At 40.7% G+C, this 27,585-nt stretch overlaps 1 protein-coding gene across 2 annotated transcripts; it reads right to left on the minus strand.

Moving 5' to 3' along the window:
• znf292b (zinc finger protein 292b) lies at nt 1–27,302 on the minus strand. 2 transcript variants are annotated; one of them, XM_053444554.1, is made up of 8 exons: nt 26,894–27,302; nt 15,967–16,121; nt 15,709–15,787; nt 15,278–15,413; nt 11,772–11,974; nt 10,950–11,086; nt 10,341–10,482; nt 1–6,814 (listed from the first exon to the last, which is right to left on the minus strand). In XM_053444554.1, the coding sequence occupies exons 1-8, from the start codon at nt 27,056–27,058 to the stop codon at nt 362–364; spliced, it is 7,470 nt and encodes a 2,489-aa protein (XP_053300529.1). In that variant the 5' UTR covers nt 27,059–27,302; the 3' UTR covers nt 1–361. The 2 variants fall into 2 exon arrangements, with proteins under 2 accessions (XP_053300529.1, XP_053300530.1); XM_053444555.1 differs by lacking the exon at nt 26,894–27,302 and adding an exon at nt 22,379–22,486.
• Between the last annotated feature and the right edge of the window lie 283 nt (nt 27,303–27,585).

The raw sequence follows: 27,585 nt of genomic DNA on the forward strand, positions 1-27,585 counted from the left end.
TTAAAAAAAGTCCAGTTTAATAATAAGACTGTGGCAGTGGGATGTTTCAAGATATATACACAAAACATCTTTGAAATCACAAAGTATGCACAACACAATCAAGTCTGGAGTCCCACAGGGATAATAAGGAGACTGATATAAACTGATATCGGCTTTTCATTATCACAAAAAAAGCAATCTATAAATAAAACATACTATACACATTTTTATATAAAAAAAAGACTAATTGTACAGATATAACTGTCATGTTGAACAACGTTTTTTTTTCTGGACATGTAAAATAACGTTTCATGTGTAGGGCTCCAATTTGCAGCAGATTGTACTCAATCAATTCCTGAGATTCTGCTTTTTAGATGAAAAGTTAGACAATTTTTTTTAATACCACTGTGGTCTGCATGGTCTGTAGCTGTTTCAACAGAAGGTCTGAGACACTTGAAAATGCAGCATCTACAATAATTTTAACCTTATTAAGTGATTTCAAATTCTGATGGTTACTGAACCTGACACAGATGTCACTGGTGTTAATACCATCTGTTTTTCTCCATGCTTGTAGAACGTCAGCCTTCCTCTTGAGGCCATGTTGAGATTTATTTGACTGCTCCAGAAATTTTAAGAACGACATTTCAAATCCCATAGGTTTAAAGGAGGCCAGTGGAGCACTCTGTTCAGCCATTTCCTCTTGCAGTACTGCAGGGCAAGATGAGTCTGATTCATCGCCCTCGCTGTAAACTATGTTGATCTTTGTTGTACGTGGTATTTTCTTGCGCGTCACTATTTCTTCAATTAGTTTTCGTGGACGCCCTCGTTTGCGTTTGATCACCACAGAACCATCAGAACTTTCCTCATTAGATAATTTGCTCCCCAACAATTCAGTAGGGATTTCTGCAGTGGTCCTTTTGCGTAGGACAGGCTTTGAATATCCATATTCTCCTCCCTTTAGTCCAGCATCTGCTATCAGCTCATTGTCTGACATATCAGAGGTGTTGTCAGATTTTGAGTCGTCACTCCTGATGGACCGGTATTTCTGCCGGGGAAACTTTTTGCAGAATATAAAGTGACTCCTTTGTTGTTCAAGGTACTTCTCTGAGAGCCCATGCCCCATGTAATGTTTCAATATACCCCGCTCTGATTTCATGACTGACTCACAACCTTTAATCATACAAGGATATTGTAGAGGGAATTTCTTAGTGCATATTGCAGATGCCTCCAATTTAGATTTCAAGGAGGGTTTTCCATACTTTGTCCAGTGATTAGCTTTTGACTTGCCAACTCTTCTTATGTCTCTTCCCTTCCGTAGGATCTTTTTATTGCCCTCAATATTTTCCTTTCCATTACTTGTCTTCGTAATTTGGTGATGCAATGTTTTTGAGTTCTGTTTCATTCCATCCACTTTAATCAGTTGATTTTTTAGTTTAGGCTGGTACAAGTCGTGGTGCTTTTTCATGACATGTCTGAGAAGGTTTGACTTTGTTGCATATGAACGGTCGCAGCCTTCAATTTCACACTTGAACGAGCCATTTAATTGTTCAGCTTTGGCTAACTTTACATCTTTGTGCTTTTCTTTGACATGCCCAACATACTTCCAGAAAGTAGTGAAGGATGCTGTGCATCCTTGGTGGCCACAAGTAAACTTGCGAAGCTTGATGCTAGAAAATAGATTATCAACCTTATCAAGACTGAATTCATGCAGCTGAAGGTAGTGCTGCAAAAGGTTGGGAACCTCTTGGAAAACTCTAGAGCAGTCTTTGACTTGGCATCTGAATTCACAAATTTGGACGATCTCTGCCTCTAGATCATCATCATGTTCCATCATTTCATGAAGTCCTTCTCCTGGATCCTGCTCCTTGTTCACCTCCAATGCTGACAAAGCAGACTGATGAACAGCTCTGTAATGGAGGATGAGATTATGCTGGATAGTGAAGGCTGCCAGACAGTGTTGATGAACGCAGCGATATGGTCTGTATGAACTCATTACATCATTTGAGTTGTTCTCTTTGGACTTCTTGGTAATATCTGTGATTGGCTTCACTATTGGCTGCCTGTTGATAGATAGTTTGTTTAAAGGCTGAGGTCCTGTGAAGGTCTGCGCCTGTAATTGTGGAGTTGGCGATTGGTTGGGCATAGGGGCTGTTTGTAAGGGATGAATGACTGTGGAACGGTTGTCATTTTGAAGTTTCTGTTTAGTTATGTCCATGTTAATATGTGTCAAACATGCCCTGTTCACCAATGCTGGATTAGTAGTAACCACTTTGGTTTGAGCCAAAGAGGCTTGGTTGGTACTAACAGGCCACTCTTGAATAGCAGCAGATGCAAATGCTTTGTCATTCCTGCGCTTCATATCTAGATCTGCAATTTCTTTAGCTGATAGGTTGTGAGCTGAATGATAGTGAGAGCGAAGGTTTGAGTTACGAGTGAATGTTTTACTGCACCTTTGGCATTTGAAGGGAGCATATAGGCCATATCTTTTTTTCACCAAATTCACCATCTCAAGCGTGTAGTTGTGAATTTTGGAAAGGTGTTTCCATAGCGATTCACTTGACATTGAACTAAATGTGCAGGTTTCATTCTCACACGTAAACGGTTTAACATTGGGGGACGATGTCAAGCTATGCCAAGGGATAATTGCAAGTCCCATCTGGCTGTTGACAGTATTGGTATTTTGCTTCATGGGAGAAGAAGTCTGATCAGTTATTTCTTTGACCAAATTCAGCCTATCAAATGCATTTTGAATTTCTGTCAGCCACAGTTGCTGGCTGGCAGATAACTTCTTGGGTTCCTGATTTGTATCATTTTCAGCAATTCCTGTGGGGCTCGAAACCGCCTGTGGCAGTGTGGAGGTCTCTCTGAAATGAGTAAAGCTGTGCATGTTTAGTCGTTGTACTTTGCCAGAGGGTTCTGGGATGATTACAGACTTTTCTTGAATTACAAGTCTTGTATCACTCTTTGCATTAGAAGGAATCTGATCAAGCACAGAGTCACTGAGAGGGCTACACATTTGACCAAAAGACATGTGATTCTTTGTATCGGCATTGGGATCAGTGTTGTCTGAAAGACATGAGCTGTTTCTACGTTGAAAGTCACCGGCCAGAATCTGCTCCCGTAGTCTCTTTTTAATATTTTTCTCTGTTGTCATCCATTGTGTTTCACCTTGCTTGCCACTAAGCTGACTATCAGGTAACTCTGTCTGCATTATTGGGTTTGCATCTGTACCTAGAGACGGAATGGTTGTCCCAGAGTAATAGACTTCACTGTGGGTTGGCCCAGCAGTTAAGTAGTTTGTGGGAACACTGCCAGAATCAGCACGTTTTTCTGTGAGGATTGGAGAAAGAAGTGGGTCAGAAAATTCCCTTCCACCAAATGTATCAATGGTTGGCTGAGGATAATGAGCTGTACTATACAAGTTGACCTCCTGCCTCTCCTCTCTCTCTAGCTGGACATTTTCTGTATGCAGTATGACTGAGTTTTCTGGCAATTGCTCATTGGCTCCAAAGCTAACACAAGGGTTTTGAAACAATGGCTGAGGAGTAGGTGTGTGAACAAGAAGATCAGCCATTTTTGATTCAGTCATGATTTGTTTGAGAATGTTATCATTTGACTTACCATTCCTACATGCCGTCAAATTATCTTGCTGATAGCTTGTTGAAGGGTAATCTTTTGTGGCAATTGTAACTGGCTGATGAGGCTTTTCTTGATACAGAGCAGCCGGATTATAAGAAAACTGTGGCGGAGCGGTGCCAACTGTTTGCTCTGAATTAAGGAGGTCAAGAAATGATGTGGGCACATCTGTGTTTTCGTACGGTTTGCAGATTGTACGCTTTGACAAGTGGCCTCCAAGGGATTTGGGACTATTAAATTGTCTAAAACACCTGCAACAAACAAATTTGCCATCCTTCCTAATGGCAGGCCATTTGGTTCTTTTGTTTCTTCTGGCTCGTTTTTGACTTTCAGTGATGACCATACCATTTTGAGGTTGGTTGTTAATGCTTTTCTGGCTTGCAGAGTGTGGAGAGGGAAAATTGGACTGTGCATTATTTTGCATCGACTTATTTGCTGCCTTGGAACCTGAGAATAAATTGCTCTGCATCTTTAATGGATATGCTGGAAGACTGTCTTCCACTTTTAATGACACTCCATTTGCAGCATCAAAGCACAAGGGGAAAACAGACTGGGACCCATTTTTCACAAGTTGTGACTGCAAGTTAATGGTTGATCCCATCATTGAGGAAGTTGGCAGAGCCAAACTGCTAGAATTTAACTGCAAATTAGATAGATAAACCTGGGAAGAGCCACAACTTTGAATTTGTTTACTTCCAAGGACTGAGTGCCAGTTTTGACTACCTAAAACTTTGGACGGCATTGTTATTGGACTTTTATCACTTCCTAATTGAGATAGAACAATAGGATTTAACACATTTTCCATCAGGAGTGAGGCATTCTGGTTGGGGACAGCTGAAGAACGGGAATAGGGAGTAGTATACTTTGTGCCCAGGTCAGTATATGGAGGTGATTGGATAACATTCTGCCTCTGAGCTCCATGAACTAGTGCTTGGTTACTGTGCTGACTGTGAAGTGAGGTGACAGAACCTAGATGTCTAACAGATGTGTTCTGTGCTGAAGGTTGGGTTAACTTGATTTTAGTTCGAGCGACTTTCCATTGCTCATAGAAATCAGGGTGAACCGTTTTCATGTGCTTGGTAACACTTCTGTGTGAGCTGTAGTGCCTTGTACACATTTCAAATGCACATTGAAATCGTTCCCTCTCTCCTGGAGCAGGACCTGTGGTAGTTGAGGATGACACAGAGTTCACTGGTCTTTTCTCAATAAGTGGTTGGGGCAGTGATCCTGATAACAGGCTGCTGCTGCACATTTGATGTTGCTGTCCTGGTAATGGTAAGCTGCAGTCAGAGTTGCAACTGACCAATTCATTATTGACATAACCAGGGAACATTTGTGGTTGGTCCTGTAAATCATGTGTATTACAGCTAAGTGGCACATTACCCAAATTATGTTCAAATACATGTATGGTTTGATTCTGCTGAGTTGGTCTAATATAATCAAAATAATGACCACCTGAACCGTCTCTGTGTCCAATAGGATCAATGTGGGAATTCAAAGGCTCAGTCACAGAATGGTGTAGACTCGGTGTCTGACTGGTTGAAAAATCACACGGTCTTTCGGAAACCCCTCTTTGCTCTTCTAGGGTTTCTACAGGTGCTTGTGAAGATTTCAGCAATCTTTCAAATGACACTGGCAGCGTTCCATGATCTGGATTAACTGCATTTTCAGTGTTCCAGTTCTCTTGGGAATTATCTTGTAATTGTGCCTTGTGATTTGAAAGCATTTGTTCAATGAGTGAAGGAGCAGTCTGCATATTTTGTGAAGTCTGTTCAGCGGCTGTAAGGTCCTCCTCAGTGTCATGCTCATCTTGGTGCAAATCCAGCTGCTTTTGTGAATGGAATACCATCGCACAGTCCACAACTTTACAAGTGAAAGTATTATAATGCTGTGCCTCATGGTCATACAGTCTGAAGGCCTCATTGAAAATCTTTCCACAATTGGGAAACATGCATCTAGCCTTGAAAACAGAATGTGTTTTCCTGTGGATAAGGAGCTCAGTGTTAGACAAGAAACTTGCCTTGCAGTTCAACTGTATACAGATATAAGGCTTCACACCACAGTGGACCTGTAAATGATCGTTAAGATGTGTGACATTAACAAAGTGGCGACGGCAGTACTGGCAAATAACCTTTTTCCTTTGCAATTCAAGGAAAGTCTTTGCTTCCTCGTTGTCCCCATGGGCTTTAACATGTGCAATGAGATTTTTGAAAAATTTAAAATTCCTTCTGCATTTTCCAATAGGGCATATATTTTCTTCACTTCTCTCTGTGCTAAATCTGTCCACTCTGGCCTGAACATTATCAACAAACCCCCCATTTTGTCCAAGGGAGGCACCTTTATCATAGATTGCATTTTCTGTCTTGGCCTTTAAATCTGCAAAAACAGGAGAGGCCATTTTAAGATTAGAAGACTTCTTGTTTGTTTTTAGTGCAGTGAGCCTTTCCTTGCTTGACTGTTTAACATGTGATGTTACATGGGGAATCAATACATCTTTTGAGGAAAAGGTTTGAGCACATATAGGGCAGCTGTATACTCCACTGCTCAGATGAGTCTGTGCATGGCGTACAATCCTGTGGCCAAGAAACTCTTTGTCACAAAGCACACAATATTGCATATATGCCTGCCAGTTTCTGAACCTAGCTGAAATGAAACCCTTCTCCCTCATTTTCTTCATTTCTCTGTTCTTCTCTCTCTTGTCTTTGACATCTTTTAGTTCATAAGTCCCATTAACTAAATGGTCTGGCATATTCTTAGACAACTCCTGGCTGAAAAAATCTTCTTCTGGGCTCTCTGTATCATTCAGCAGGTCAATTGATGACACAATTGAAGCTTCTTCACCCATTAATGCAAGACAATGACGCTTCAGTGCTTTCCAGTCCCAGAACTCTGGGTCAAAAGGCCACTGGGTTTTAAAAACCAGTAGGAGTTCGCAGCGTAGTGAGTTGGGAATGGGCATATTTTCCTCCTCTAGTTTTTGATCTGGTTCATTGTAAAGAGTCTCAACAGCGTAATATGAATCCACTGTGGGCTCCAGGAGAAACTCAGTCAGCTGACAGGCTCGCTTGACCTCCAAGTCAGTAGGAAGCAAACAGGAAATTGTTTTACACACTGTGGTCTTGGTGTTTCCATCATCTGATTCCATTTGTAGAGCCCTTATGCACATGTCAATGCATACTGGGAGTCCAATGCTGTCAATCTATAGAAAAAAGGAGAGATTTAAGTCAAGACAACTATTCAGAATCACTTGTAAGACTTTCATCATTGTTAAAGCAATTTTATATTTGACAAAAAAAACTATATAAATTGTAAAGGATTATACCTTGTTCAGCAAAGCAACATTTCCAGCAACAACAACTTATATTACATTAAGCTGCTCATTGATGTTAATTCCTCAAATCATTAGCATCAAAGTTTTGAAGCAAGGTCATCCGACCGTTTCAGTCAACAGCGGCCGGTGGCCGCTGTTGACTGAAAGCCTCATTAATGCATTTAGTATAATGCAAGAGAGACTTTAAAAGTATTCAGATGCACTACAGTACACACTACATGAATTTCTGTCATGTGATTGGGAGTCTGTTACCAGACTACATTTGATCACGAAAACACACACAAGTAGAAACCCAGTGAATCAGAATGATCCCTCTGGTCTTGTGTTCTGCTAAAGTGATGCATTTCAATCAAAATAACAACCACCTGAACCTCCTCTGTGTCCAATAGGATCAGAAAGGTGGGAATCCCTAGGCTGTATCCCAGAATGATGTAGAGTTGGTGTCTGACTGAGAAACCACTAAATGCTGTCCTATGGTTTCGTCAGGTGCTTGTGAAGATTTCAGCAAACTCCCAATTGACACTGGCGGCGTTTCATGATCTAGATTGACTGCATTTACAGTGATCGGTTTTAATGAGAATTCTCTTGTAATTTGTTGGTGTGATTTGAAAGTATTTGTTCAAATAGTTAAGGGCCAGAGTGCATATTTTTTTAATGCTGGTCACGTAACTACATTTGATCATCAAAACATACACAAAGTTTGAGGGTGAGTCCGGCTGATCCCCCTGGGCTTCCGTGTCATTCTACACACAGACAACTAACACATTACGCTAGAGCATGGGTTCCCAAACTTTTCAGCCTGCGACCCCCAAAATAACGGTACCAGAGACTTGCGACCCCCACTGACCCTGTATGTGATATGTAAGGTTGCGCACAGCCAGACACAAGCACTATTAGTCCTATGCAAACACATGAATTAATACAACACAAAAGAACAACAGCCTTACAGCCATGATATTATTGTATAATACTTTAAGAAATAGAATATAACCAGAATAAAGGGAATCTCCCTAAACACTCCAATGCAGTTTTCCCAAGCTAGTCCCTATTCTTTTAGTTTTGTAAAAATGTCCTCATCCGTGCATGTCCCCTCCAGCTTGGAGCAAACATATTACGATTTCCGTCAAAACTGTATCTGACCAAAACAAGCAGATGGGCAGAGTTTAATATATCTTTGGATTCATCCAACTGTAGAGCATATTTCCCTTTCTTAACTCTATCACTCCAGCTGGCACTTTATGACCTGGGCCATGTCGGTGATGCGCCGGGCAATAGTCCGGTTAGACAGCGGCACTGATTCCAGCTGACGGGCTAATTTATCCTCATGCATTGCCGGATTTATAGCTACAGCAGCAGGATTAATTAATGTTTTGTCGATTGAATGTGGCTTTTTTTGCCTGTGCAATTAAATATGCCACCTCATATGATTCCCTTTGAGCTACGGCTGGGATATCTGTTTGTTTAGTATAAGGACTTTCTTTTAGCCTTGCAACTCTCACTCCTTCCGCTTAACCGTGTCGTAATAACCTCAAGGGTTAACAGAGAAAAAGGAAAAAACTGATAGAAATGGTTTTAATTGAATGGTTTTATTATAATTTCAACTAATTTATCTATATATTTATACGATAAGGGGTTCAATATTCAAATTTAAAATATTATAAAAATTATTATTTTTTGGGGGGGGGGAAGGCATCTTGCGACTCCCCGTTGACCCTAGCCCGCGGCCAACCTATTGGTCCTTGCGAAGGATCATACAGACAATCCACTGAGGAAGTTTCTTCTTCATTTCACTGTGCGGTTAAATGGACAACAATATTAACAACGATTTTGCCCCAATGATCGATCCACTGAATTGACACTTTAAGAGTGGACTCATGGACATTAAAGGGCCCATATTTTACACCTTTCTGGGATGTAATTGGAGGTATTGGTACCCCTAAGATAATATATCAGTGGGAAAAACTGCTGCAATGGGTATTTCCATGTCTTCATTTCTGCCTCTCTCTGGCGCTGCAGACAGAACAGGCTGTTTTCATTTGCCACTTGAGCCACTCCTATGATTGGCTGACTGCACTGTGAGTGACACGCGACCAGGCCTATCACCGGTCTCATTCTGGCGCATTTACTATCTCTGCCTGTAAACGCAGCTGAAAGTCACATTGTTATGTTTGCAGCTATAGAAGACCTGCCACATATTTACAGTCGGTTAAACAGGACATTTCTGAATGGTAAGTTACACCGTCCTCATGTTTGTTCAAGTTTTAGCAGGTGCATCGGCCAATTTAGGAATAAGAGGAGTTACATTACGGAGGTTCACAAAAGAGTTTCAACAGTGGTTTGTTGTGGTTAGCCTGTAGTAGCTAACAAGCTGCTAGCTCAGCAAAATGTCTGCTTGGTATCGCGTTCGGTGTGGAGGGGTGGTGGTTTCAGAGTCTGGACTTATTAATTATTTTAATTAACACATTTTCCTAATCTGATACTGGTCCACACTTTATATTCTTTGTTATTTCTTGTCTAGTGTAACCCACACACACATATGTGTGTAATCAAATCCGTTGGCATCTCACTGCTACATGTGTCATCACCAGCTTGACCTTTGCATTGATTGGCTACAGTTGTCTCCACCACGTCTAGATATTTAGACCGCTAGAAATCTTGTAAGAGTCTGTAATGTGTCTGCAGGCCCACTTTAGTTAGACGATTCCATTACGATATAGCAGTCAACGATTCGATTTTCTATATTACATCAATTAATACAATCAGAGAAACATGAACTCCGTTTTATGACGAAAGTGCTTTAATAAGTACTATAGACTGATGCCGTTATCATAAAAAATGATTTTCAAATAAAAAATAAAAATCTGACAATTAGTCTATGACAGCGGTCAGTGCTCTACAATCTGATGTGACATTCATTCAGTTTAGACTTGCGTGCTGCACCTAAGGCTTAAACTGGGTCTTCTCTGATTATAGCCTTTACTGCATCAAGGTAGCTCCGCCTGGCCCCCCTTAGCAGCGCCACTGTACTAAGGCGCATTACTCCGCTGGTCAACAAATGACTATGCTACTCTGGTTTTCTAAACCGATCTGTATAAAAAACGCCTGCATTCCACTCGTCTCTGTCCCTCTTCACACACAAAAACTGATAATCCCATGTATATAATTATTAATCGATGCTGGATCATGACTCCGGATCGTCCCACTGACCTTAACACTAATGTTGTGTATTTGTGCGTCACATTACATTACATGCGTCTCAAACTCTAGAGCGAATCAAACAAATACAGTGGTTGTGAATCGTATTTACACATAATAGAAAGGTAAAAGGGTAGACGTTATGTTTTATACATGACCCACACTTTGATAATTCCATCACAGCTGACTGTTTACTGACCTCTGATTGGATGACCTTGATGAGGAACAGGATGTGGTACACAGTTTTAGAAAGTAGGGATATCTGGCGGCATTTGTCAAGGAAAGCCTGCTCTGATGGCTCCAATCGCTTCAGCAGCTTGCTCCAAAACAGAGTGAGCTCCCTAGCATGAAGAAAGAGAATTCACATACCGATTATTGTCCCATCATTAACAAGAGGCATGCTCGGTGAGCTCTTACCGCTGCCAAGGCTAATCCCCTTCCTATCATGTTAAGGAGTGAACAAAATCCTGGAACTGCCCATTCATCCAGATCCGCTGAAACCTAATTATTGCGTTTTTCTTTGGTTCATGCTCAACAAACTTATGTGGGGGCTTTGAAAAATCGGAAGGAATAACATTTTATAAATACATATATCAATACCAATTCTGCTTACATGTGTAATTCTTCATAAATTCCTGATCAATTCTCTGTGTGTAAAATAAAATATGCTACACACAGTTTTAAATATGGAGGTAAATTATATAATGTATGGATTCTGGGACTAATGCCACGTTTTTAGGATTTGGTCTGGAAAGAAGTAATCTTTTTTCTCCCTCCACGAAACAAGGAAAATGGGGTGGTTTCTTACCAAGCACAGTATATATCTCCTTGAAGAACCTGTCGGTTGAGGAAGGCGGAGCATAAACTGAAGGCAGCCAGCTCATCTCCGTCTGACTCCAAGTTGCAGATCATTTCCAAGGCATCACGACAGTCCTCCTTTGAAAGCTGTAACAGATTGATGCCATGTATATATTGAGTTTCAACACACACACACACACACACACACACACACACACACACACACACACACACACACACACACACACACACACACACACACACACACACACACACACACACACACACACACACACACACACACACACACACACACCTTCTACAAGGTATGATCACATCTTCTATCCACATGAGACACTTGCATATTGATTTTGAAATTCGGGGCTACATACTCAGCTATGTGGGTATTTTTTATGATATAGGACGAGAATGTGAATATCCCTTGTACATTGTAAGGTTTTCTGCACAATTTAAGTAACCAATTACCAGTAGATAGTTAGCAAGTGTTAGTGGCCGTCAGGGGATGTTTGGGACATACAGTAACTTTGGTTGTGTACCTTAGCATCATCAAGTGTTTTGGCCTGTAGATCATACATATTACCAGACTACCTCCATCTCTTTTTAAATTAAACGCTCTACCATTTTAGAAATTACACCAAGATGGAGATTATCCAATGTAAGTTCTACCGCACTCATTAATCCCTACCACCAGTTGATGTTAACGGATGTTAGGGATATATATTCAATTGTGTACTATCATCAGGTGTTTCTGTCTTTTAATCACAGGGCAAGCCTTCTTAGGCAGGCCCACCACAGATTTGTGTATACTAACCTCTTCCATGAGCTGATCCTGTTCAGGGCTGGAACAGAGGCAGACAAGGTACATCTGCTTGAAAGGCCCCTTCTCTTGGAAAACAGAACATTCAGAGCACGTCTTTGCTAGCCGTGCAGCCTCTCCCAACTGCTTCTCCTTCATCAGCTGCTTCACTCTCATCTCCAACAGGACCTGACCCTCCTGTACCAGGAACTCCTCAACTGAAAAAACAAAATTGATGGATGGATCCATGTAGATACTTTTTGATCGCCAGGGAAATTTTGGAAATACAATTATCGATTATAATTTCGTTCTGACTAAATTGTGTTTTAATGTTTTTATATGTGCAACTCTTGCTAAATATAAACAAATACTGGAAGTGACAGTTTTCTTCCTAGCAGCAACTACAGACCAGTTGATAAATAATATTTTCGCTCAATCAAACAGACAGGTTTTTTCCAACAGGATATTGAGTAGCCAACAAGTAGGAAAAGGTACTCAGCTAGGGGGTTAGGGGACATGCCCTTTGGAGAAATAATTTGGCCACACAAATTTGGTGCATTTAGGACATTCTAATGGCACTATTCTTTAATACACACCAAAATTTATTTTCTTTGTGATCGTGAACATGCATTGATTTATTCAAATGAAAAATCAGGAATTATGAAACTAGGAGTAAACATTCACTTTGTTTTACACAAAACAGGGGGAAATAACAAGATCTCCTAACGGAGACAAAGATGTGATGGAGACAAAATTGCAAAGCACACTGTACAATGTTAAGGACATACATGAATATGGCACGTCTGCATTGCTGTGTACATCCATCTCTCGATGGAGAGGAAAGGAATGGCTGGAACTAGGTACAACATACTGTGTACCGAGAAGGTGCTGAAAAACTCTTGTGTTGTTATGTACGAACAATAAATATGTGTTCATGCAGGATCAACTGTAGCCATTTACTTTAAATATAGTTTCGCCACTAGAACAGAACTGGTGAAGGATGTCTTTTCACAGAAAGCATTTCATTCTCACATTCTACATTTTGCAACATCCTGCTCAACATTGAAGTCTATCATTTTCATCTCTCAATCCTGAAATAAACTTTCTATTTGTTTAAGCCTATTAGCGAACATCTTGCCTACCTTATTATCTGCAAAATGAAGTCGTAATGCTCTAAATAAAGCAAATTAATGAAACTGAGTGGGCTGCATGGTCACCAACAAGAATGGTATGAAAACAGTTTCAATTACAGTGAATTTAATTGGAAGACATTAGGATGCAGTCTCTTCTAGAGTAGGAGTTATGTTGGTTCAGATATAATGTATACGTCCTACTAACTGGACTGACCATACGCCACATGTCAGTAACTTATAACTGTGTCTGAAACTCTCTAATATTCATGAGGTACACATAAAAATGAGAGCTTCTAGAACTCAGTTCTCTAGGATTCTCCATCTGACGGGCAAAATACTTTGACAAGAGCGTGAATGCGTGCTGCATGGAAAACCATGTATCGCAGTTTTGCCATCTTTTGCAAGTACTTCGTATGAGACTAAAGCCAGACTCAACATAAAAAACACACAACACGCAATATGCCAGTCCTGTAGCCTGCATTTAAAATGTAGGCTCATGGTGACTGTGGCAACTTTGATGCCGTTTGTTTTTTTCAGAAATATGTTTTAGGTCTCACTAAATATCATCATTCACGCTGTACGCTGCGTCAGACCAAATGGAGCGCTCCACAAGACTTCCTCCAATTCCATACTTCTCAAAGATTCAAACTCGCCTGTGGAGAGATGTGCTTGTCACACAGGCAGTGCCCCATATACCCCATTACTGGGGCACCGAAATTAAGTAATTCCGTATGACACAAGCAGCCAGTGGGCATAACGGCCCAGGGCCAAACTTACATACTGACCCCTGCCATAGTCTCTCTATAGCAGTTTTTGATTTGACACCCAGATAAAAAAAATTACTGAAAATTTGCTCCAGACAGTTTAATTTTCGTTGACGAAAACTATAACGAAAAATATTCATTAACGACCCTTTTCCCATGACGAAGACGTAACGAAAACTGATCTTTGAAAATAAAAACTATGACTAAATCTATTTTAACTTTCGTTGACGAGACGAGACGAAAATGTTGGTGGTTGACCAAGTCACAATCATTTTTAAAACATCATCGTATCAGGCCGTCATGAAGTATCAGTAGCGGGCGAGTGAGTCTGTGGGTCTGTGTGTGTGTGTGTGTGCCTGTGCGCTCCCAGATAGCGCACCGGTCCGTAGCTCCGCCCCCCGCGCACTCGCTCAGGGAGACACAGTGAAAGCAGAGCTCGTTCTCGTGGAGCAGCCGCTCAGTGACTGCTTCTTAACTATGGAAACAGTGAAAACACAGTTTCTCTGGTCTCAGCTGCTCAGAGATCAGCGCCGCAGCTTCTTGATCAGAGCAGAAGCTGCAGTTGGTTTGAACCGAGCTGCAGTTTCTGTGTTCGCCTCCAGTCTGACCTGCTCTCACTTTTTGTTTTCACATTTAAAACTAAATATATATTTTTAAGCTATTAGGCTGCAGCTATATGTTTTTATAGAAAAGGCGTTTAATGTGGCTATTAAATGTGACTAAAACTAGACTAAAATGTAATTCGTTTTCGTCGACTAAAACTAGACTAAAATGTAATTCGTTTTCGTCGACTAAAACTAGACTAAAACTAAGAAGGATAAAAATGACTATATGTGACTAAAACTAATTTTCATTTTTGTCAAAAGACTAAGACTAAGACTAAATCAAAAATAGCTGCCAAAATTAACACTGGCTCCAGATATCTGTAATTAGCAACCTTGGTTACCAATAATAAGTATGCCTGGAAAAAAGAAAACTATACCCCTCATTTCATTTGAGTAAGACAACAATAACACAGACACAACTAAAGACTTAAGCCTGAAACATGCTTCTGCGACTGCGTCTGCGTCTTTTCACGCCGCTGTGGCGCAAGACTCGTTGTCATTCATGCTTCCCCAACCGTTGCGCGTCTTACAAAGCAATTCCGCGCCAGAACACTAGGCGGAGTAATGCTTTTTGTCGAAGACGACCTGAGAGACGCCTTCTTTCTTCTTCATCGATTGTTTATTTACATAGCTACTGCGGCTCCTTGTAGCCTTTTTCAGGCGGACAAATACGCCAGTCAGTGACGGGTTACACAAGTGGACATACTTTCGGATCTCTTCTGCCAAACGCTCTTCTATTTGGTCCATATTCATTCTTCTAAATCTCCCGTTGTTTCTGCCTGTATTATGGGGCATGAAACCGGAAATGCAGCTCCAGAAGGGATGTAGAACAGACCAATCACAGCCTTGCGGGCTGAGTGAGCTTGCGGAGCTTTGCCGTAAATTTTAGAAAAGTGGGGCGGCGCCCGTCAGCACGTAAGAAGGGATACATAAGCACGTAAGGGACCCGGAAGGGCTCTTGCGCTTACGGGCCCGTGAAAACGCAGAGGCATGTTTCAGGCTTGAGTGCAGGAACTCACCTTGTTTTGTCGGTAGATTTCCGTTGGACAGAAGGCTTTGCAGGACATCATTTGTCCAAACGCCATCATACTGGCCCAAAGCACAAAGCAGGGACAGCTGGGCGAGTCCATTCTCCTGCAGCTTACTGTGAGCAAACTATGGATACCAGCAAAATTCCATTATTTAAAGTCTCATGGTTTTGGGACATTCTGATTTTTGAGGCTATTTAAATCAGACTTGGGTAGACTGTGTATTGCACAAGAAAAGTGAGTGCAAGTAATTAGTCAAATTAAAGGTTGTGAACCATGGATATGATAGTTTGAAGCGTTATTTCCTTAGCTTTGCACAGTTTCTGAACAATCTCAGACATTTCAACTCCATACATAAAGGAAATTATTGCCTAGTTTTTTTAGGGCCATGTCTTTCCCAAATTTAGAATCTAAATCTTTACCTTCACAGATGACTTGAATTTTTTCCATAAACCATCTGGGATGCTCTCCTTCAAAGACAACAATAGTTCCACAAAACTCCTGAAGAACATACATACAATTAACAAACTTGATACTGGTTCTGCAATTAAAATGTGAAAACATACAATGATAGGGAATACAGGGAATATGTACTGTAACTTCTATTTCAGGGTATCATTCAGCATAATAATTTGACCCCATATGTTGTATGACGTTTAACAGTTTTAAATAGTACTTACAGTGACAGCCTCTCAACCACAAGAGGAACATTTTCACACTGCAGGGAGAGGTACGGAGAGGCCTGGGCATAACTCAATAAAGCGACGATGTACACTTCCACCAGTGGTAGAGGATCTTCTTCTATCTTCCAACGACCTGCGTACTCCAGAAGCATCTACCGAGAGGTAAGAACATTTACTTCAAAAATAACATTCAAAGAGTGTTGTCCTGAGTCAGTGATAGAGAAGGCTGGCTGGCCATGATGAGGTTACACCACCCATTGGACGTTCTGCCTGCCTGTCAGGAATTATATGTCTCTCACAGGAACATGCAAATCTGAAGCTGCAACTACTGTCATCATAAGTTAACCACAATGTTGTCACAGAGCTCGAGAGTGTGACCATTCTGGTCGTAAATAAAAGGTGTATTATTTATGTGCCAAAGCGCAGAGTGAAACATTTTGGATGCACCTGAATTATGTGCTGATGCATCTAAATGGAAAAGTTAGGCGCACCATAGGGCTGCTCAATTATGGAAAAAAATCATAATCACGATTATTTTGGAAAGTATCAAAATCACGATTATTTAAACGATTATTAATATGTGCCCTTATTCTGAAGTCAATGCATTATTTTTTTTATTACTTCCGGTTCCGGTAAACATCGATGATGGCTGAGTGTCTTATTCCTCCGTGAAACCAGGATATCGGTGCCCGGTTATTCAAACCCTTAATGATGGCAACCCTAACACTCTCAGACCGACTGACCAACGCGGAGAAATGCGGGTCCGGTCTGAACAGCCAGGCGGGAGCGCGCTTGAGACTAGCGGTGCGCGGCACGGCCGCTACATGGTCTGCTGCTGCCCTCCCGGCTTTTTCACTCGCGCTGTTTTTTTCACCGGCGTCACCACACACACAACTTGCCTCCTTCACTTTACAGCTGCCTGAGAGTGAGAGCCAGACAGCTGGGCCGCTGAATGCTTTGGGGGAAGGACTGAATTGAGCATGCGCGTCTCTTTCGAAAAAAAATGCCAAATAATCGTTTCAACTCGATTATAGTAGTTTGGAGATCGTTTGACCCCATAATCGTAATCAAGATTAAATTTCGATTAATCGAGCAGCCCTAGCGCAACGGTACAACCAATATAAGTTAGCCTGAAGCCCTGTAAGCAGCCCACCAGTAGAGATACAGTGCAGACTCAAGACTCAATCATTTTATAAGCCCATGTCCAACCCAGCGATATACGTGTTTTTACCAAGTCCTGTTTGAATTCACTTTTTTTGGATATATAATTAATCTTAGATTTAAAAAAAAGGGGTTATATCTTAACTTTCAGGACTTTAAAATTGTGTTAATTAACCAGATATTCTTTTGGAACCAAGTGTCCCCTCTTATACAGTATTGCATTAGGGTAGTTTGGGTAGGATCCTTTATTATGTTGCTTGGCTAGTGTTTTTGTGTCTGCTTACAGTAAGTAGCCTTTCGGAGTTACTCAACCTTAAGGCTGGTTCACACATGATTTTCAAACGGATCTGACGCATTGCACACAAATCTGATTTCCAACCTGCCGGAAATCAGGTCAGAGTCGTTGACAACTCAAGCTAATCAGGGGCCAGTACAATTTGTAAGTGGTCAAGGGACATCCATACATAGTTTAGGAACTGTCATGAGAATTTCTCAATAGTCAAGCACAAGTCATTACAATGTCTTTCTGGAAGTTTATTCTACATCTGCAGATGGGCATCAATGTACAAGACCATGGAATAGATTTCATACAATGAGCAATGACATACAAGAAAAGCAGCACTTTATACATCTCTAAGCCCCTCCTAGAGAGGAAACAAATGTTATCGATCAACCTCTTTCATGTTAAGCAATAGGTGACCAATATCCTGTCATCTACTCTTTCCCAGACCCTTGGAATGTAACATCTGTTTTCAAGATCCCTTTCCCAATGTTTAGAACCACAAATCCCCCGTGCGTTTAAGTCTTTGTTAGGTGGCCCTGTCAGTGAGGAAGTCAGGTTTGAGTGCAACCCTGACTTCTTAGGCAACATTTGTTATCTTTCGAAACATCAGAGTAGTTCCTCATATCAATCATTACCCAAATAGTAAAATTTCTATCACAGAACCAATTGGGGCTCCTTCACTAGCCTCCTCACAATTCGATTACGATTCAGCGATTCGATTCACGAAGTTCTCAATGTATCCCATCCACAATTTTCTATATTGCTGCACGTTGATGCTTTTTCATCAGTTAATACAATCAGTTTAAAAGTGCTTTAAAAAGTATTATAGACTTTAACTGTTGTAACAACTGTTCTGTAATTTACTAACTAAGGTTTTAAATTCAAATATCTGACTACAACAGTACGTAAATTACAGTGGTCACTGCTCGCCACACTGATCTGACATCCATGCGCCTCTATGTCTCTCGTTCATGGCACTGCCAACAGAAACGCCCAACCATCTCCTACAGTTCTCCACACAATCACTGCTAGGGGTGTACGGGTACGGTACGTACCCCAGTTCTGAAATAATGATCTATTAAGGTGCCGCATGTAGATAATTAATTCTACAAAAGCTGCACAGTTAATGTAATGTATAATTATCATTATTTAATGTATGCTTTTTCCTTTCTTTTTTTTTCAAAAAATGTTTACTTCCACATACTTTGCAAAGACGGTGACCCACCCTCCCCACTAAGAATGTGTTCACTCTGGAGCAGGGGTTCTCAAACTTTTGCAAGCTGGGCTCCCCCGAAGCTGGTTAGGGGTAGTTGGGGGCTCCCCCTCCTCTCCCCCCCCGCGCTGCTACACCACAATATAAAGATAGATAGATAGCTTGGAGACAGTGCTATGCTTGGAGATGGTGGATTGTTGTTGCTGGAGGCCATCACGTTTACCTTTTAAAGAAGTCCACAGGCTTCTCTTTCAAGTTGGGGTGTTTGGTGTCGAGGTGCCTTTTTAATTTGCATGGCTTCATGCTGTCATTTGCCAGCACCTCGGCACACAAAACACACTGAGGACGTTGCTCAGTCGTGCCAGTGACGGTGAAACCAAACTGCAAATAGCTCTCGTCATATTTGCGAAGCTTTGGCTTCTTCGCAACTGGCGCATCGGTTGCCTGACTTTTACGAATCAGAAACTTGTCCATAGTTGTTTGATGCTGATACAGTGTGTGTGTCATGTTAATAAAGTTCTAATTGAAACGTCGTGGTCTTGTGAGTGTGTTTGTATGTGTGGCTGGGAGCGACTTGCACACGAATAATGAATAAGGCTGTGTTAGGCAATGGTTCCTAACAAAACGAACAGTACACAATGTAGACAGGGATAGCACAGACTACTATTCAAGTGCTGGTGTTTTATTTGTTGCAACACGGTGGATGATTGAAGATGTAAAGGTAGGTGTTAGGGAGAAAAGGGCTAGCTGCAGTTGGAAGACGTTAGCTAGCTAGAAGGCTAGCCCTTGGGGCTATGAGCTTTCTAAAAAAGACTGTGGAGCAAATTACTCCTTAGATTAGGCTACGAATAGGCCTGCTGCAAGTGCATGAAGTGCATACTAAGGAAGGATTGAGTCTTTAAAAAAGACTCACTTTATAAAGCAATGAATATCTGAATTATAGAGGAAAGAAGAGCAATCGCACAAACTCTGCAGGATGTCGTCTCAGTAAGGGTGAGCGCTGACCATGCCTACAGTTTCTTTTATACTCGGATGCGTATGTGCAACACGCGTTCAAATGATAACACTCCTCTTTTGATTGGTGGATCAGGAACAAAACAGTATTTGATTTGTTTGTGTCAGTCCAGCCCCTAGCATTTCGCCACTGATGTGGCATTGTGCTGGAGAATACTCTCAGGTAGGGCTAAACGATTAATTGCATTTGCGTTAAAATCGCGATTTTCTAACCGCAACGTCCGCGATTACAACGTGGTCATATTTAGGGTTGCAAAATTCCGGGAATATTCAAAGTTGTAAACTTTCCATGGGAATATATACGGGAATTAACGGGAATAAACTGGACATTTTGTGGGTAATTTATACTAACTGTATTTAACTTGTCATATACAGACAAAAAACATTTTTTGTTCGTCAAAGGCTGATTTGAGCCCTGAGGAAACTGTGGGCACTTGACTATATGCTTCTGCATCTTTGTGTCATTCTTAACATAGGTCTTTGCGCACAGCCTTTCCTTCTACATTGGCTGGAGTGAAATGTCTCCACACATGAGAGTGCACGTGGCATTGTTCTGTAGAATAAGATGAGGAAAAAGCTTGTAAAAAAACACTAATGAAATGTCAGAGATATAAATAGTTGACAATTGGAATCGTCTTTAAAAATATTTTTCAATTGATTGATAAATGAATAGAAATAGGCTAGATGAACAGATGAACAATCGTAAAACAGTATGCCAATACATTTCCCCCAGTAATATCATTGAAAATTACCTGACTAGTCCTGCACACTACAGCAGGCCTCAATAGCCCTGCTGTAGTTAGCAGGATGCTGGGAATTATTTGTGCATGTGACGGAGAAATGCACAGTGGAGGGTTGAAATTCAACGTGCAGTGTGTTCTGCATTCAATTCATCTTTAAAATTCATTTGTGTTTTTTTTTTCCCAAGCTTAATATTCCCATGGAAAGTTTCCGGGAAATTTCCCCCCCATTGCAACCCTAGTCATATTTAAATCATTCATTACGTTTTTTTTTTGGGGGGGGGGGGGGGGGGGGGAAATCGCATACTAAATCGCAATATTGGGGCAGGGGGGAATCGCAATTACATTATTTCCCCAAATAGTTCAGCCCTACTCTCAAGCTAGGGACAGAGGTTTATAAGGCTGTTTGAAGAGCGCTTATTTCCAATGTCAGTGGGACATCTCTCAAATGACTCTGTTGTAAACAAGTACTACCAGCTACATATTCGATACTAATTGCGCAATGTGGGCTTTTTTTCGATCCACTTATCTTTGTCTGTGGTCATTACATTGACTGTAAAACTGAAATGTTCACACATTGTGGACTTTACTCATAAAGAAATGAATCGCTCATTATATGGTGATCAGTGGTGATATTGATGAGTCAGATCAAACAGATCAACATTTAATGGTTTGGGTTTGAGGAGCAGAGTAGTTTGTGTATGAGGCAGTGTTAATTTTGGCAGCTATTTTTGATTTAGTCTTAGTCTTTTGACGAAAATGAAAATTAGTTCGTCACATTTAGTCATTTTCATCCTTCTTAGTTTTAGTCGATGAAAACGAATTACATTTTAGTCTAGTTTTAGTCACATTTAATAGCCACATTAAACGCCTTTTCTATAAAAACATATAGCTGCAGCCTAATAGCTTAAAAATGTATTTAGTTTTAAATGTGAAAACAAAAAGTGAGAGCAGGTCAGACTGGAGGCGAACACAGAAACTGCAGCTCGGTTCAAACCAACTGCAGCTTCTGCTCTGATCAAGAAGCTGCGGCGCTGATCTTTGAGCAGCTGAGACCAGAGAAACTCTGTGTTTTCACTGTTTCCATAGTTAAGAAGCAGTCAGTCACTGAGCGGCTGCTCCACGAGAACGAGCTCTGCTTTCACTGTGTCTCCCTGAGCGAGTGCGCGGGGCGGGGGACGGAGCTACGGACCGGTGCGCTATCTGGGAGCGCACAGGCACACACACACACACACACACACTCAGACCCACAGACTCACTCGCCCGCTACTGATACTTCATGACGGCCTGATACGATGATGTTTTAAAAATTATTGTGACTTGGTCAACCACCAACATTTTCGTCTCGTCAACGAAAGTTAAAATAGATTTAGTCATAGTTTTTATTTTCAAAGATCAGTTTTCGTTACGTCTTCGTCATGGGAAAAGGGTCATTAATGAATATTTTTCGTTATAGTTTTCGTCAACGAAATTAACACTGGTATGAGGATAAACTATAGTTTATATATATATATATATATATAAACTATAGTTTATCCTCATACCAGTACTCATTAGTATGAAGTATGAGGATAAACTATAGTATATATATAAACTATAGTTTGTTTATATATATATATATATATATATATATATATATATATATATATATAAACTATAGTTTATCCTCATACCAGTGTTAATTATCCTCATACCAGTGTTAATTTATATATATATATATATATATAGTTATAAACTATATATATATATATAGTTTATATATATATAAACTATAGTTTGTTGCATTTCTGAAATTATAGAAAGACAAAGTTTACTGTTGCTATTTTAACCTGTTACAACAAAGGAAAACAGCAAATGCTTATGAAGAGAACTATGCAGGCCTACTTGAGTCCTCCCCATATAGCTTAAAAATATATATTTTAGTTGACGAAATATTTAAAAAAAAGTGAGAGCAGGTCAGACTGAAGGCGGAAACAGAAACTGATGCTCGGTACAAACCAACTGCAGCTTCTGATCTGATCTACAGTAGATGCTGCGGCGCTGATCTCTGAGCAGGTATGACCAGAGAAACTCCATGTTTTCACTGTTTTACCAGCTCCGTAGCGCCTGTACACACACACACAGTGATAGTAGGTGTTTAGTTTAAACAGTAGGTGTTTAGCTTAACAAGGCATAGAGTTCATGATGTATTATCTACTGAGCGGACCACATGGCTTTCATAGTACTTCCAAACAAGCCAGTAGCCAGTCAGATTTACCTTAAGCCTCAGCGTACCCTCAGGTTTGGCTTTTAATATATATTGCGGTTAAAAAACCGAAACACCTCACAATAATATTTTATAATCACCCTAAGGTTGGATATTATTAGTATCTGTGTGACTACCGTATTTTTAGCTCCCTTCTTTGTTTGCATGGGGCCGAAGACGAGGCTTAGAGCGGCTTTGGCGGGCGGCTGTGGCTAGAGTGGTCGTCCTCCAACCTGAAAACTCCCTTACTGTCGCGCAAAAGGAAATAATAAGCCATTGGGGAGAAAGCAGAGGGGCTGACCAGTGCAGTAACAGAGCATGACACCTGCCAAGAAACCATAGAGAGGGCCTACCAGGAGCTACAGGCTACAAACAGCGTTCTCCTGCTGGTAGGTGAACGATTTGGAATGCCGATCCAGATGGTTGAATTTTAGGTTTGTGGGAGTCGCAGAATGCGTGGAGAAGGGACATCCTATGGCCTTTGTGTCTGAACTGATCATGATACTTTTCTGCCAGACTGCCTACTCCAGGCCGGTGGAAGTGGACAGAACCCACCTTAATCTGAAACCCAGACTGACGTCAGAGGGAGACCAAACAAGGACAATTATTGCAAAAATACACCGCGACCAGGACAGGGGGCTGATATTGCGATTAAGTCGGGAGAGAGCTGCCTTGTATTATGATGGTGCTAGGGTGCACAGCTTTCGGGATAATACATCAGAGGCGATGAATCAGCCACAAGCCTTTGGTAAATTCATCAAGACACTTAGCGGGGCTAAATGTGTTAAATACTCTCCAAATCCCTGCCAAACTGCGCTGAGCATACTGGAAAGACTACACAGTTTACGGTTACAACATTTCCCTCCTGCTAATGCTACAACTTAGCAGGAGATGTGCTGGTAAATCGAACAAAAGTGAGCTGCAAGAAGAACTAATCGGTTGGTATCTGTAATAGTTTGAGATAGTGTTTTACTTACTTGTTATTCATTTTTTTTGATAGAGTGATTAAATACAAGTCTTTCATTTAAAGCTGAGCAAAAGAATGCTTAAATATTGGCTCTTTTTTTTTAAGAAATCTGTTCCATTTCAATTTTCTCACCTAAATACCGACCCTAGCAGGTAGAAATGTGATCGTCTAAGGGAGCATCAATAATATTCCCATCACAATATTTATGGTCCTAATATTATTAGGAAGGTTTTCAATTTACTACCTGATCTGAATTTTACTAACTTAAATTATAGGAGGTGACTATAATCGTTACTTAGATCCTATCTCAAACGCCTTTCTACATGCCCTCCGCCGTCTATCAATTCAGGGGGCAATTTGATTAAATCCTTTAACTTTTTCTCACATGTGTATAAAATATATACCCACCTTGACTATTTTATTATCAACTCTAAGCTGATCTCAAATGTATTACAGACAAATATCAGGGAATCTTAATTTCCGATCAGTCCTTTTACCATGTCCTTTAATTGGTCTTTACTCAAAAAGTTGCATTCTTGGCGATATGATCCTTTATTGATGCAAGACTGTCATTTTAAAGATTATATGAAAGGCAGACATGAATGATTTTTGTTAACCAACGATAATGGGGCCCTCTCAGGTTTTATTTGAAGGGAATCTTTAAGGCTGTGGTAAGAGGAAAAATTATCATATGAAGCTTCGAAGAAGAAGGAAGGGCATAAACGCCTTGCAGTAGTAGAGGTGCTGCTCTCTGAAGCCGAGAAGGCATACCATTCCTCTCGGTCGAGGAAAGATCTATTTTACATTACAAAATTGAAGAGTGAATATATTATTATTTTGAGTGACCAGGTTAATAAGCAATTACTTAAGTTAGGACAAAAGCAATTTGAGTTGAATGATAAGCCAGGTAAACTGTTAGCTAGGCAGTTATTATTGGTGCAGAGCCAAGTAGGTCCATTCCTAAAGTCAGCTCTTCCACTGGTGAAACAAATCCATGTGATAAAGTAATACTTTAGAGAGCTATGTTCAAAGTTATTCACCTCTAGCTGCAATGCATCTGATGAAGATATCGAGAAATTCCTGGATTCTGTTGAATTACCTAAAATAAGTGACTCTGCTAAGCTTGATCTAGACACAAATTTGTGAAATTCAAAGCGGCAATAAAATAATTTCCATGCGGTAAGGCTGCATATCAAGATGGGTTTGTTGTAGAGCTTTTTAAGTCCGACAGGGATTTCATTCCCCCCCTGCTATTTAGAATGATTAAACATTCCATAGCCAATGAGATATTTCCAGAATCTTTTCATGAGGAATATATTTGTCTGATACTTATGAAAGGGAGGGGCGATTCAGATCCACTGGCACATGGACCCCTCAGTCTATTAAACTATGATCCGAGAGTGGCAGATTCTCTTTTTTTTAATTCCCGGAGATTATTTAGTATAATTTATGCAAAACATAACGTAAATGACAAGCCTATAGTTATCTCATGAGATGCAGAAAGGGCGTTTGATCAAATTGAATTGAGATATATGCACGCTGCATTGCAACTCTATGGATTTGGTGAATTTTTTGATCACTCATCAAGATGGTTTATGCTTATCCTACATCTGCCACTCACTAATGGGAACAGATCATTACCTTTTAACCTGAAGCGTGGGATATGGCAAGGGTGCTGTGCCAGTACTCAACTGGGGGGTTTAAACCGTCCAGTGTTCCAACATTATTATTGGGCAACTAATGCCAGAGCCCTAATATATTGGCAAGATTAGCTTACCCAGACAAATTAGCTCCATGATGCACCCAAGTGGTAGCAGTCAGAATCGAACGCTGCAATACACTTGGGTCCCAATTTATAGGCACCTTAGATTTACAGAGTGACACCCCAAATTTTGGGCAATACCCATTCTGACAATTCCTCACCATATGCTTTATTTTTTTAATTTCTGAATGATTAATTAATATAGGCTGTAATGCTGTAGCTTATCTCTGTAGAGTCTGGCTTCTTTTCTTTTTGTCCTTCGTGATTATTGTATAGTCAAGTTAAGTATAATAAAAAATCAATAATTAATATCTTAATAAAAGGCAGACACTAGATGACACCAAGGTACAACTGAAGATTATTATTATTCTCAAAAAAGTCTGACGGAGCATAAATGATTGTTAAACAACTTTCTTTTCATCTATAATTATTATAGTTTGTATATCTGCAATTTTTTAACATTTTAGCTCAATTTAGCAATACCGTGACAATACAAAATGTTCACGCCAATTTATTTCTAGTTCCGTAGGCTTAATGGTAGTGTTGTAAATCAGCGACTCCTCTCTCTTAGCATCACATCCGGGGATTTGTTATCTTTTCTTGTTATTTAGACGTGACAAATCTTTGTTTTCAAACAGTGCTGTCCTCTTTTCTGTCCCTCGTTTTTTTCTCATTCTGGTGAGCGCAGTGCATGATGGTCGGCTAGAGACCATCAGTCGTAAACAGATTTTCTAAATGAGTTGTTAAAGGCAATGATTCCATTTAGGATGTTAAAAAACATTTGGCAACATTACAAAGTGGGATCTAACTAAACAGTGGACTATTTGATGAGACGTGAGTGATTTCGGACACAGAGACTAATCTTTCCCGTTCTCCCATGTCGTCATATCAACTTCACTGCATTTCACACAAAGTTTAACGCAAAATGTATATGTCAAGCTTTTGAATATACCTACATATGTCGATTTAGCTACAACTAAAAAAACGTATAGGCGGTAACCCGGGGGCTACGTTACAATCGGAGACAACTTTGTAATACCAAGTCTCACGAGAAAACGCACGTAGCCACATGAGCTAACATTGTGCTACCTGCAAGATGATACAGCTTTGTGGTGCTGGCTAACTTGTACCTGGAAATTGCCACCACCTGGGGGAAACTGTCGTCTGTCTGATACTGCAAGTCTATCAGAACTATACAATGAGCGACCACTATAATGGCAATTTAACTGTTTAACGAGGTAACATTTGGGTTTAACTGGACCCTACAAACACCGCCATGCGCTAGCGTGTTCCAGAAGCTAGCTGTATAAGCTAGCCATGTCAATGGTCAGATCACTCAAAATTTCTGAGTTACACCGATGAATTTTCGTCGTAATGACTGGGCCTTTTTTATTACTAGTTTAAGGTAGCAACAAGGTAGAGTCTACTGCAACATAACTTGGCATTAACTCAAACATCCACTGGATTCTCCAGAACGAAATGATATTACGAGTGAAAAATGGCTAGCTTGTAGGTTTAAGACTTGAAAAGGAAACTCACCCGACAAAACTCTTGGCAATACTCAGAAGATGACTGGATAGGAGACTGGCCTCGTTCTGTAACTACGACTTCCTGAAGCCCTTGCAACCGTTGTCTGAGTTCCCATAACGTTCCATTGATACCGTTCTTGGGACTACGATCCTGTTCGGCCTCCTCGTCCGCCATCTTCACACTCAGCTCTAGCGCGTACCACTACCGCGTCGCTACGTAACAGCTTAAAATACGTACATAGTGATGCAAACGTCTACCACTGGGGAAACATCCTCCCGCAGAGCCGGATAGCCCTCATTGTTCCAGACGTACGCATGCGCGAATCCCCCAGCCACCGTTTCAGACAAACGCACATACATTGCTTAGCAACCGACACTGCCCATGGCACAGTGCATTCTTGCTGGAACTGGAGAACTGCGCAGGCGCTTTCTCCTGGGCTTGGTGGACTGCAGTAAAATTGAGGAGTCATGTGCAAATGTAGACGCCCCTTAGATTTTGGTTGCGCTTCTACTATTCTTGTTTACGGTAAAGCGGTATAGATGGTTGGAGCGATCAAAATGTACGAAAACATAACTTTATATCTTTTACTCTCTCATTTGATATATCCTCATCTTCATACATTGTCATGACATTTTACTACAGAACAACTGAGTGCAGACTCATTCCACTTCAAAATGATTCAATATTCAAGAGTTTATTGT

The sequence above is a fragment of the Pleuronectes platessa genome, chromosome 17 (genome assembly GCF_947347685.1).
Source record: "Pleuronectes platessa chromosome 17, fPlePla1.1, whole genome shotgun sequence".
NCBI classification, from domain to species: Eukaryota; Metazoa; Chordata; class Actinopteri; order Pleuronectiformes; family Pleuronectidae; genus Pleuronectes; species Pleuronectes platessa.

What these genes read in the sequence shown, in the direction of transcription:
- znf292b (XM_053444554.1), bottom strand. Translation starts at nt 27,058, where the DNA reads ATGGCGGACGAGGAGGCCGAACAGGATCGTAGTCCCAAGAACGGTATC. An exon ending in ATTGCCAAGAGTTTTGTCGG is followed by an intron (nt 16,122 to 26,893) that starts GTGAGTTTCCTT and finishes ACCTCTCGGTAG; the next exon opens with ATGCTTCTGGAGTACGCAGG. An exon ending in GTGGTTGAGAGGCTGTCACT is followed by an intron (nt 15,788 to 15,966) that starts GTAAGTACTATT and finishes TATGTTCTTCAG; the next exon opens with GAGTTTTGTGGAACTATTGT.